This window comes from Trichosurus vulpecula, chromosome 7, assembly GCF_011100635.1.
Source record: "Trichosurus vulpecula isolate mTriVul1 chromosome 7, mTriVul1.pri, whole genome shotgun sequence".
Lineage (NCBI taxonomy): Eukaryota > Metazoa > Chordata > Mammalia > Diprotodontia > Phalangeridae > Trichosurus > Trichosurus vulpecula.
The window spans coordinates 58,772,333-58,785,986 of record NC_050579.1 but is presented as its reverse complement, the minus strand read 5'-3'; the positions used below and the strand labels follow the sequence as shown (position 1 = coordinate 58,785,986).

The window sequence follows — 13,654 nt, the reverse complement described above, 5'->3', positions numbered from 1 at the left end:
CATCCTTGAAACATTAATATAATTTTTCAATTATCAAGGAGCTTTCAAAATGACTGTCAAAGCAGTAAAAGTTTCTTGTTTAGGAACAAAAGTAAACTTTATCCTGTCTCAATTCTTTATGTTTTCTGGGGGTTTTCCCTCCCTTTTACAGTATTTTGGAGAAGCCAGTGTTGCTAGACACTTTGATTTAAAGAAAGTTGCCCTAGGAAGACATTCTAAGCCTAATTAGGAAGCAAAAAGGAGAGTGTAACAGTTTCCCTCTTCAAAACTGCTACATCCAAAGCTTCAAAGAAAAATGTGAATTGGTCTCAGGCCCAAAAAGAATTATTGGAAAAGCTCAAAAATGATTTTAAAACTGAAATAAGAGAGGTGTAGGAAAATGTGGGAAAAGAAATGAGAGTGATTCAAGAAAATCATGAAAAAGAGTCAACATCTTGGTAAAGGAGGCACAAAAAAACATCTTAAAACAGAATAGGTCAAATGGTAAAAGAGGCACAAAAATTAACTGAAGAGAAGAATGCCTTAAAAAGCAGAATTGGCCACATGGAAAAAAAGGTACAAAAATTCACTGAAGAGAATTCCTTAAAAAGTAAAATCATCCTAATAGAAAAGGAAGTAAAAAAGCTCACTGAAGAAAATAATTTCTTAAAATTAGAATGGGTTAAGTGGAATTTAATGACTTCATGAGACATCATGAAGCAACAAAACAAAATCAAAAGAATGAAAAAATAAAAGAAAATGTGAAATATCTCACTGGAATAACAATTGACCTGGAAAATAGATTGAGGAGAGATAAATTAAGAATTATTGGACTACCTGAAAGCCATGATCCAAAAAAAAAAGCCTAGACATTATCTTTCAGGAAATTATCAAAAAAACTGCTTTTATATTGTAGAACCAGAGAGTAAAATAGAAATTGAAATAATCTACCAATCACCTCCGGAAAGAGATCCCAAAATGAAAACTCCCAGGAATATTATAGACAAATTCCAGAGCTCCAAGGTCAAGGATAAAATACTTCAAAGCAGCCAGAAAAAAAATTCAAATATCATGGAGTTACATCAGGATAACACAAGATTTAGCAGTTTCTACCTTAAAGGATCAGAGAGCTTGGAATATGATATTCCAGAAGGCAAAGGAGGTAAGATTACAGCCTATAATCACCTATTCAGCAAAACTGAGTATAATCCTTCAGGGGCAAAAAATGGATCTTTGAGATGTGGAACCCTGCTTGAGCCTCTTTGAAACGCAGTCTGTGTGAACGCCAAAATTAAGCTGACTGGGAGGATTCTCCAGTTTATGACTGATAAGGACCAGGCAACCCGAGCCAGATACTATCTTGATTAATGGCATTTCTCTTATCTTGTTTTATGGACACTGTCCTGTTGTGACAAACTTATTATGACAGTTCCTTATTTATGGCTGACAGACCCCAGACATCCTGGGGGCACTCTCTTGTTCTATGGAAGCTATGATTTTGTTGACACAAGGCATCCTGAGTCACAGAGGAAGGAGGGAGACACTTCCTTACTCTATGGGTATATAATCTGTGCAGCCTGGCCCCAAAGTGAGGTCATTTCTAATGAATTCCCATGCATGGGCACATGCATGTCCACTGCTTTAAGAAAAATTAACATGCACCTACAACCTGACCCTGTTTGTGTTTCTTAGAAATATATGATAGAAAATATTATGGAAAATAGAAATATATATAGAAATATAGAAGACATAAAAATATAATAAAAGAACAAATAGTTCTTAGAATTCTGGCAAGTTGACAGTTTTGGTGCCACATTACTCAAATAGGACAGCAACTAGAGACTGTACCCTTCCCCTGACAATGCTGGGATTGGCCCCTATAGGACTTATTCTCCTGAAAAGTTCCCACCCTGATTGGGTTGGGGTGGGGTGGGTAAGTCCCTTCTCTATCCCCTGCTCCTATCATCACACTGTGCTTGTTCATTGCAATCCACATTTTTCTCTCTAAGCTGGCTCTGGGGGCAAAGGCCACTTGAGTAGGTCTCCTCTGAAAGGTAATCAGATATCCTCGCAATTCAGCCCTTAAAAACAAACAAAAAAAAGACCTTTAAAAGCCAACAAGACATCAAGACTAAGGTGGGAGAGTTTCCACCACTGGTTTGCTGAAATGGCAGAGCAAGAACTTAAGGCAGAAGCTTCTTCCCTTAAAGTTTGTAAAGCCACTTCAGCTTCAGTACCCTTTCCCCAGCACCATCTAATCCCCTTCTTCCTCCCCTTTCCTTTGAGGGCTACAGTCCCTCAAGCTCCACCCTGCTTAAAGACCAGATCCTTAAACTTAACCGCACTGAGACCTGCCCCTTTAAATCTGCAGGTGCTCTGAGGAAAATTTGTGGAATCAAGTTCCCATCTGCCCCTTTTTCTCTCTCTCTCAACTAGGAGAGGTGTACTGGGCCACTCTATCACCACGTTGGTGGATACAGGGGCCACCCTGCTGGTCTGGGACCTTTGCAAATTGCACTCCCCTTTTCCTTGGAGTAATGATATGCATGATGGGGGTTTCTAACAAGCTCCTCCAAATCTTTCTTTTCCCTGTCATTCATATTTGTCTGTGTCTGTGTCTTTGTGTTGTAAAATGTTTGTATCATGTTTGTGCTGTGAGCTAGAGATTCTGTCACCTTGAAAGATTTAAAATGCAGCCATCCAGAAAAAAAAACTTTTAAGGGCTGTAGCTAGAGAAAACTCTGGGTAAGATTAATGCACTTTTCTGTTATTTTAAGGTCATAGCTGAAAGCAGGATTAACTCCCACCTTAGGCTTTCCATGAAAGATTAAATTATTTTAAAAGAGGAAAACCTTTTCTCTGTGATCCCAACACTGGCCAAGTTAGGGGCTACAGAGACAAGTTAGATAATTAAAGTTGTAGGGCCACTAAAACAAAATATCTTAGCAGATTCTGGAGGTTTGGAGATTAATCATTAAAGAGTCTAGAAATGAATTGTTTTAAGATTGCAGGGGGGAAAAACTCCTGAGACTTTGGGATAATTCCAGAAACTCACCCCCTTCTGAAACACCTCCTCACAATTCTGATCACTCAGCACTCTCCACTCCCTCCCCCAGAGTCAAGTGTATCTCAATATGTGGATTTCTAACAGCTTATGTTTCCCTGTTAATCCCTCACATCTCAGATTAGATTAGGCAAGTTATTTTATCTCTGTTTGCCCCAGTTTCCTGATTTGTAAAGAAGAAAATAATAATGGTTGTTGTTGTGCGATCAAAATGATATAATGATTATAAAGTGCTTAACACATGACTGGCATACGCTAAGCACCACATCATTATCATTTCTCTAATTTAATGTAATTTTTCATACCTGATAACTTTAAAGTGGCTTTAAAATGCCCAAGGTAAAAAGATCAATGATTTCTATATGTGATAATTTGGAAATGCAGCTGATGTCATCTGAAGTTTTTTGTTTGTGTTATTGTATTTCTAAAATTCTCTTATATTGTAAAATTATCTTTTTAAAACAGAAATGGAGTTAGGCAAATCAATTTCTAATCTGGATTTTGTTGCATATGGATCAGGCTTTTAAAAGGGTGTGATTTAAAAAACAGATAATTTGGGGGTGGAGCTAAAATGGCAGCTGGAAAGCAGGGACCTGCCTAAGCTCTCCCCCAAATCCCTCCAAACATCTGTAAAAAATGGTTCTGAACAAATTCTAGAGCTGCAGAATCCACAAAATAGCAGAGGGAAACAGGTCTCCAGTCCAGGAGAGCCTGGATGGTCACTGGGAAGGGGTCTATCACACAGTGCTGAGAGCGGAAGGCAGCCCAGCATGGGCCGTGCTGGGACAGACCATACCCAGAATCAGCCAGCCAGAACAGGCCTTGGGGCCATGAAACAGTGAGCTGTGGCAGTTACCAGACTTCTCAACCCACAAACACCAAAGAGCAGGTTAGGGGGAAACTGCGGAATTGAGTTCAGAGTGGTCCGGCCACCAGCTCCGGGGGTGAAGGAGGTAGTGCAGCGTTAGCTGTTTCCCAAATCCCTGGATCATACCATGGGAGGAATCTAGCGGCAGATCAGTGAGGGAGTGCAAGTAGCACTTTGTGGGCACAAAGACAGATTCTCTTGCTGTGCCCTGCTTGGATCTGTATTGCAGTCCTGGTTTACAGTTCTTGGGGAGGAAGAGTGCTCCTGGGACAGAGCCTGGGGTGACAGTAGAATAGAAGTAGCTCTGGCTTCCAGATCGTCGCCATCATGGGTCACATGCACGCTCCCAGGAAGGGCCTGTCCCAGTCTGCTCTGCCGTACCACCACAGCATGCCCACGTGGCTGAAGCTCACCTCGGACGATGTGAAGGAGCAGATCTACAAGCTGGCCAAGAAGGGCCTGACGCCCTCCCAGATCGGTGTGATCCTGAGGGATTCTCATGGCGTGGCACAAGTACGCTTTGTAACTGGCAACAAAATTTTGAGAATTCTAAAGTCCAAGGGACTTGCCCCTGATCTTCCTGAAGATCTTTATCACTTGATCAAGAAAGCTGTTGCTGTTCGAAAGCATCTTGAGAGAAACAGAAAGGATAAGGATTCTAAATTCTGTCTGATTCTGAACGAGAGCCGAATTCATCAGCTGGCTTGGTACTACAAGACCAAGAGAGTGCTCCCACCCAATTGGAAATATGAATCATCCACAGCCTCTGCTCTGGTTGCATAAGTTTTGGTTTGTGTACTAAAATGATAAAGTCACGTCTAACTGAAAAAAAAAAGAATAGAAGTAGCTCTGAAAACAGCAGTGCTTGGACCCTAAATCTTGGGACAAAGTACTCTCTACTCTACAAGCAGTCATATCCTGACAAAAAGCTCAAGGGTCAAGTAGTTGGCTGGGAACATGAACAGGCAGCAAAAACAAACTCAGACTCAAACTCAAACTCTAGATTCCTTTTTTGGTGACAAAGAAGAGCAAAACATACAGCCAGAAGAAGTCAACAAAGTCAAAGAGGCTACATTAAAAGCCTCCAAGAAAAATATGAATTGGACTGAGGCCATGGAAGAGCTCAAAAAGGATTTGGAAAAGCAAGTTAGAGAAGTAGAGGAAAATTGGGAAGAGAAATGAGAGTGATGCAAGAAAACCATGAAAAACAAGTCAATGACTTGCTAAAGGAGATCCAAAAAAATACTGAAGAAAAGAGCACCTTAAAGAATAGACTAAATCAAATGGCAAAAGAGCTCCAAAAAGCAAAGGAGGAGAAGAATGCCTTGAAAGGCAGAATTAGCCAAATGGAAAAGGAGGTCCAAAAGACCACTGAAGAAAATATCACCTTAAAAATTAGACTGGAGCAAGTGGAAGCTAGTGACTTTATGAGAAATCAAGATATTATAAAACAGAACCAAAGGAATGAAAAAATGGAAGACTGTGAAATATCTCATTGGAAAAACCACTGACCTAGAGAATAGATTCAGGAGAGATAATTTTAAAATTATTGGACTACCTAAAAGCCATGATCAAAAAAAGAGCCTAGATATCATCTTTCAAGAATTGTCAAGGAAAACTTCCCTGATATTCTACAACCAGAGAGTAAAATAGAAATTGAAAGAGTCCACCAATCGCCTCCTCAAAAAAATCCCAAAAAAGAAAACTCCTAGGAATATTGTCGCCAAACTCCAGAATTTCCAAGTCAAGAAGAAAATACTGCAAGCAGCCAGAAAGAAACAATTTGAGTATTGTGGAAGCACAATCAGGATAACACAAGATCTAGCAGCTTCTACATTAAGGGATCAAAGGGCTTGGAATACGATATTCCGGAGGTCAAAGTAGCTAGGATTAAAACCAAGAATCACCTACTCAACAAAACTGAGTATAATGCTCCAAGGCAAAATATGGATTTTCAATAAAATAGAGGACTTTCAAGCTTTCTCAATGAAAAGACCAGAGTTGAATAGAAAATTTGACTTTCAAATACAAGAATCAAGAGAAGCATGAAGAGGTAAACAAGAAAGAGAATTCATAAGGGACTTACTAAAGTTGAACTGTTATGCTCACATTCCCACATGGAAAGATGACGTGTGTAATTCATGAGACCTTTCTCAGTATTAGGAGACTTGAAGGGAATATAGACATAGGGCACAGGATGAGTTGAATATGAAGGGATGATATCTAAGAGAATGAAATAAATTGAAGGGGTGAAAGAGGAATATATTGAGAGAAGGAGAAAGGGAGAGATAGAAAGGAGTAAAGTATCTCACATAAAAATGGCAAGAAAAAGCAGTTCTGCTGGAAGGGAACAGGGGGCAGGTAAGGGGGAATGAGTGAATCATACTCTCATCAGATTCAGCTTGAGGAGGGAATAACATACACACTCAAATGGGTATCTTACCCCACAGGAAAGTAAGGGGAAGGTGATAAAAAAGGGGGGATGATAGAAGGGAGGGCAGATGGGGGAGGAGGTAATCAAAAACAAACACTTTTGAAAAGGGACAGGGGGACAGGAAAGGATGGAAGGAAATATAGTTAGCCTTTCACAACATGAGTATTGTGGAAGTGTTTTACATAATGATACATGTGTGATCTATGTTGAATTGCTTGCCTTCCTAGGGAGGGTGGGTGGGAAGGGAAGAGGAGAGAGAATTTGGAACTCAAAGTTTTAAAAGCTATCCTGTCCTATAAGAAAGTAAGGGGAAAGGGAATGGGAGGGAGTAGGGTGAAAGAGGGGAGGGCTGACTGGGGAATGAGGTAATCAGAATATGTGCCATCTTGGAATGGGGGGAAAGGTAGAAATGGGGAGAAAATTTGTAACTCAAAATCTTGTGGAAATCAATGTTGAAAACTAAAACATTAAATACATTGAAATAAATTGGAAAAAACAGATAATTTGAAAACTGTTGAATATTTAATGAGGCATATTTAATTTTGACAAGCAATAATAATAGTGATAATAATAATGACACTTATTGTAATAGCAAATTTTCATTGAAAATCTTGGTTATTGTGAAAGCATATAAGGTGGTTTAAAGATGTAGCTTCAAGCATATTAGCAATGAGATGAATGATTTTCTGTGCAAGGTAATTTGGAAGTGCATTCACATAGAGTGACAATGGGTTTGTTTCAAGTTTTGAATACATAATATTGTTTACAGTATTGTTATTTCTCTAAATTTTCTTACATTGTGTAATTTGGTAAACAATTATATCAGCTATGTTGTTGGAAAAGAAATTCCTCTTGTAATCTTTCTAGGTCTTAGATTAAGAAGGCCTGGTAAACTTTGTCATTGTGATAAGGCTAATCTAATTGGGTATGTTCTTCTTGGTTTACAAAAACCGAATCACCTCCCCCATTACAAACAACTTTTTGATTAGAGGGAGGTGGTAACTAGGAATTTTGTGGTAACTAAGAATTTAATTTGTTATAGTACTTTAGGGATTTATTTATGTTACTGAAAGACATTTTACACAAACTTAGTTTTGATAAATTCCGGTTTTAAAGATTTATTTTTGCTTTAAGGTTGAAAAGAGATAGCTATCATTTTAGAGGTTTCCAACTTTATTTAATTTATTTCATAAAAGTTTAGTGATTATTCTTTTTAACATCAGGATAAATTTTAAGCTGTTTTAAGAAAGGGAAATACTTTCTGGAAGAAATGTTTTGTAAAAAATCTTTTGTGTGATTTTTAGAAGGCCTAGTAGATTTTCATTTGTAAGCTAATTTATTGCTAAATTACTGTGATGAGCTGTAAGTCGGAGAGATCTTGCAGTTTTGATCTGAATCAGTAGTCATGGTTGACTGTCAGCTATGACTCATGTCTGGAATCAAACAGAGCTAAGGAAGTTTTCCCTTCTGTTATGATACATGACATTATTATACCCATGTCCCTCTTTTTCCTTTTATAGTAGATTTCTATAAACAAGAAGTCTTATAAGTATAATACTAAGTCTATTAAATAATAGATTGATACTGGAACATCTCTGAGTTAATCTTACAGTTCTAGAATGGGTAAATTATCTCATGTAAGAGATGCAAAAGAGCAGCTTGTACAGTGGAGGAGAAGATGGGGGAAATGAGGGGGTGGTGCTTGAACCTTACTCTCATTGGAATTGACTCAAAGGGGAATTAACATACACACTTAGTTAAGTTTAGAAAGCTACCGCCCTCTACCAGAAAGTAGGAGGGGAAGAGGAAAAGAGAAGTGGTGTGGGGTGCTAATACAAGGAAGGATGAAATGGTGGAGGCTGTAGTCAAAGGCAAAATTCTTAAGGATGGACATGGTAAAAGGAGAGAATAGGATAAACAGAGTGGGAGCAATAAGAAGGGAAATACACAGTAATCATAAGTATGAAAAAAATTTGCAGCAAGTTTCTCTGACAAAGGCCTCATTTCTCAAATTTATAGAAAACTTAGTCAAATTTATAAGAATACAAGTCATTCCCAAATTGATAAATGGTCAAAGGATATGAAGATGATGTTTTCAGACAAAGAAATCAAAGCTATCTACAATCATATGAAAATGCTCTAAATCACTGTTGCTTAGAGAAATGCAAATAAAACAACTTTGAGGACACACCATGTCTCTCAGATTGGTTAATATGACAGAAAAGGAAAATGACAAATGTTAGAAAAGATGTGGGAAAATTAAGACACTGATGCACTGTTGGTGGAGTTGTGAACTGATCCAACTATCCTGGAGAGCAATTTGAAACTATGCCCAAAGGGCTATAAAACCAGGCTTCCCTTTGACCCAGCAATACCACAACTAGATCTGTAACCCAAAGAGATAAAAAACAAAAAAGGACCTTTATGTGCGAAAATATTTATAGTAGCTCTTTCTGTGGTGGCAAAGAATTAGAAATTGAGGGAATGCCCATCAATTGGGGAATGGCTGAACTAGTTGTGGTATTAGATTTTGATGTAATACCTTTATGCTTTAAGAAATTATGAACAGGATGCTTTCAGAAAAACCTGGAAAGTAGTATATGAATTAATGCAAAGTGAAATAAGCAGAACCAGGAGAACATTGTACACAGTAGCAACAATATTGCCTGATAATCAACTGTGAATGACTTAGCTATTCTCAGCAATACAATGATCCAAGACAATTTCAAAGTACTTAAGATGAAGTGCTATGTACCTCCTGATAAAGAACTGAAGCATCCTTTTTTTAACCTTTATTTTTATTTTTTTTTAATTTTGTGTTTTCTTTCACAACATGACTAATATGGAAGTATGTTTTGCATGACTGCACGTGTATAACCTATATCGAACTGGGAGAGAGGGACAGAAAGAAGAAAGGAGAGAGAGATTTGTGTATCCCAAGGCTGTGCTGGGCATAAGTCTAGGCATTCATGGAAAGTGAGAGGGGGGAAAATCTCTCCATCTCCTCTCCTGATTGCCTTCCTGCCTGGGAAGCCAGCCACAGTATCCTCCAAGATACACTGACTCCCACCACTTCCATTCATGCAACAGACTTTCAGCAGGCAGGCTAAGCATATGATAGAAGGTCTGCCACAACTCTAGCTGTGATAGAAGGCAGAACTTGATGTGACTACATCCCCACATGAGTACAAGCAAGTAGACTGCCTTGTCTTCTGGGATAATTCATAGCTCTTGCTCCCTCTTGAAACTGTTAACCTCATATATACTTTTCTTTCTCTTGTGTATATGTTATAGCCCCCTGGAAAAATGTAAATTCTCTGAGGGCAGGGGCAGTTTCATTTTTGTCTTTGTATTTCTGAAACTCAGCTCAGTTCCTTAAGTGAATTGAATTGAAATCAGGTTGGATTGGCAAAGGGAAGTCCTGCAAAATATAGATATATATGCATATATACCAGGGTTGAGATCTGACTTAAGAGTTTAAAAGAAGGTAGCATGAATTGTAGGTAGGTAGATAGAAAGAGAGAGAGAGAGAGAGAGAGAGAGAGAGAGAGAGAGAGAGAGATTGAAGCAATGGGCTAGGTAAGAGCTATATAAATAATGAGATAATGAAATAGTGAAATAGACTAATAGACTGATATATAAGTGGATAGTGATGAGATAGGTGCAAAGATAGTGAGAGATATATAGCGAGATAATGAAATAGTGAGAGTAAGATAGATTCATAGACAGAGACAGACAGACAGAGCATTTCTCATTTATTAAGCACTTAGTACGTGCCACCTCTGTGTAAGTGCCAGGCATATAAAACAATCCAGCAGGACAGTCTTTACCTTAAGACTTTAATCAGAGAAGCCAATAAAGTAGTGTGGGGAGGGGAATATGTGTTAAAGGCATGGGGTGGGTCTGGTTGCAAAGTGACTGGTAGTCCAGGTTCTGGGCAAGAGAAAGCAAAAGCTCACATATCAGAGCCTGGTCACTATGGGCACAGACCAAGGTTGTTCGTGGGGGAACACCAGAAGAGAGTTGGGGGTGAGAAATGAGGATGACGGCTATAGTCCAGCCAACATGGTACACTGAAGGCCTAAGGTTCCCAGCATGGGTGCTCCAAGTCACATTCTGACTTGGGATCCAGAAGGAGGTAGGGTGTCATACAGTGGTCAGCAGGCCCAATGAAACTAGAAAATTTGCTGGTTAGCAATCTTAGCTTTAAAGTGGGGGAGGGGACCTCAAAAGTTGAGCATGGCTACAGATGCCATGACTCCTGACCTCTAGGAATTCATTGATTCCTCTGCCTATCCCAACTCAGATGGAGAAAAATCTCTTGGGAGAACATTTTTTCCACCTTAGTTCAAATTAGATCTTTTCCCCTCGGTTCAAATTAAACAAGATTAGAATATTTCAAGGGCACCTAAGTGGTTCAGTGGATAGAGTCCTGGGCCTGGGCCTGGAGTCCGGGAGACCCGAGTCCAAATCCAACCTCAGACACTCAATAGCTGTGTGACCCTGGGCAAGTCACTGCATGTCATTTGCCTCAGTTTTTTCATCTGTAAAATGAGCTGGACTTAAAGGAGCCAGCAAACCACTCTAATATTTTTGCCCAAAAAAACTCCAGATGGGGTAACAAAGACTCAGACATGACTAAATGACTAAAATGACTGAATAACAACAAGAATTTTTCAAACTTTTAAAAAATGAGCTACAAATGTAATAGAAAGTAAATACAAAACCACAGAAATAAATGTTTACAGAGTGCAGATCTTTTATCCCATTTTTAGGTAACAGTGAATCATAGATTGTCTTGGCTGGTGCAGTTCATGGGGCACCATGCCATGGTTTCTTTTCCTTGGTTCAACCTTTTCTCCAGTATGCACTAAAAGATAGATTCTAGGCGATGGGCATGACTTTGTAATTGTAAAAGCAATCTAAACTCTATACAATATTCATGAAAACACAACTCTTCGGCATAACTGTTTTATAATAATTGTAATTCAGGGGTTCTTAACTTTTTATATTAATTCAGGGGGTCTTAACCTTTTTTGACTCATGGATGCCCCTTTGGCAGTCTGGCAAAGCCTATGGCCCCCTCCTCAGTCAGTTAATAAACATTTATGAATGTCTCCTACATGCAGAGCACTGAAATAAGCAATGGAAATACAAAGAAAGGCAAAGGATAGTCCCTGCCCTCAAGGAGCTCACAGTCTGATGGAGGAGAGAAGATGCAAGCAACTATGGGCAGACAAGCTACATGAAAGATAAATTGGAGATAATCAACAGAGGGAAGGCCCCAGCATTAAAGGGCATGGGGCAAGGCTTCTTAGGAAACGAAATATATGGAAATACAGATATCATTTTTTTTAAGTTCATGAACACTAAGTCAAGAACCCCTGTATTAATGGGATAAGTACACATTTTAGCCTCCTTAAATTCCCAAAGGAGTACCTCTGTATTGTCCAATAGGGTGATATTATCTGGGAGATAGGTGGTAACCCAGTGGGCATCTAGCATAAAGAAAAGCTTAGCCTAGTTTGTGGTGAATTTTCAGGGAGAAAGAAAGCCATAGATAGTTACAATAGTCCAGGAAGCCTTGGCAAAAAACATCTAGAGGATTTACAGGGGCCATCGTCAGCCAGGGCAGCTAGCTCCAACCTCCTTCCCACAATTCACAATTTACATAGCCACCTGTTCTTCCCCTTAGGTTTGTTTCAGCTGGTCACATAGGTCCTCAGCTTCTGAATCCCTCCACCCAGCAGCTTTCTGAATAAAAAACAGTTCAGTCATTATCAGTCACATGTCAGACAATTCTGCAATATCCTTCCAGTGGGGAGGGCTATTGATTAAACAGTAGGACTGGGTAGGGACAATGCCCTCTTGAGAATTTTATTGAAGTAAGAAAGATTGTGTCCATATCAGGATCCGACTGAATGCAAACCAAGACCAATCTGGGCCAATTCCAGCTTTTCTTTGGAGCAGGAAAATCTAAGGAATTGATATGAAAATTGGAAACTATTCTCACAAGGGGAAATCCAGGCCAGAAGCTCAGTACCTAGGAAAGGACACAAGTAATAGGTAGTATTGAAAAGGTGACTCTTTGTTAGATTCAATCTGTCTCCTCAAAGACAGGCATGAAGTATTCCAAAAGTCTCTGGAGTTTTAAACCTAAAGCTGTATTAAGTTTTTGGGACATACTGTATGTTCCCAGCTCCTTCCTGGCACTATTAGGTTGATATGACTATGGACTAGGTCCTTCATGTCCCCTCCTGACCCAGCTGTGCCAGTAAGGCCATGAGGCTGGGTGGTGACATATGGTAAAAAGAAACTGAGGAAGAAAAAGTTCTCTGTGGAGTATTCCTGTGAAACATGGCTCTTTAACAAGTAGCTCCGGACTTCTGAAAAACCCTACTCATGGAGGGGCAGCCTTCCCTGACTTTACAGGGACCCAGACTCCAAGAGACTCCAAGGTCTACTAAGTTAATCAATGCAAATGATTGGCACTTTGCTGCCAGGGTTATCTCCCATTGTTAATAAATTGCCACCCTGGCTTATAAATGTATCTCTTGTGAAATTGATCATGGTTTATGACCAAATCCCTAAACCCTAGAAAGTAAGTCAATCAGTGAATATTTATTAAGTATTTACTATGTGCCAGGCACTGTGGTAAGAGGTGAGGATTAAAAAAAAAATAAAAACACAGTCCATGCCCTCAAGGATCATAATCCAGAGCTCACATATTGCACATGGGGGATTCCATTTAGACGCAGTCTCAGACGCAGTTTGAATCAGCTGGCCAGACTAGACATTACATGATGGAAAACAAGACATTATGCCATTAGGCAATTCCAAATGAGTGGTAAAAAGAATAAGTGTTAGGAAAGTGGACCTGAGCTGAGCCTTGAAGGAGAGGTAGCATTTAAACAAGAGAGAAGTAAGAGAAGGCATCTGAGGCAAGGGGAAAAGCATGAGCAAAGTTATGGAGGTGGGAAAGTAAAAAATATACCTGGAGAATCATTTTCACTAGAGCAGAGGATAGATTTTAACTAGCAATTCTGGGATCTAGGGAAACCACCACAGAATGGATTCGGGCCAGCCACTGTGTGATATATTGATAAGGACTTACCTGGGATGTAGCTTTGGAAGAAGGGAAGAGGTAGCACCATCTATTAGCTTCCTAGTTTAACTCATTATTTTTGCTAAGTGTGTTGTATGTGTGTTAAGTGTTTTATCTATAATTTAACCTATAAAACTGTATTTCAGTATAATCAGGTGTTCCTATCTATTGAAAGAATATAGGTACTCTCTAAATTTTGGTACC

General features: G+C 39.2%; 1 protein-coding gene across 1 annotated transcript; it reads left to right on the top strand.

Moving 5' to 3' along the window:
* Nucleotides 1-4,238: 4,238 nt before the first annotated feature.
* On the top strand, nucleotides 4,239-4,710 carry LOC118856807 (40S ribosomal protein S13-like). Its single transcript, XM_036767312.1, has one exon. The coding sequence runs from the start codon at nucleotides 4,239-4,241 to the stop codon at nucleotides 4,692-4,694; it is 456 nt and encodes a 151-aa protein (XP_036623207.1). The 3' UTR covers nucleotides 4,695-4,710.
* The last annotated feature ends 8,944 nt before the right edge of the window (nucleotides 4,711-13,654 follow it).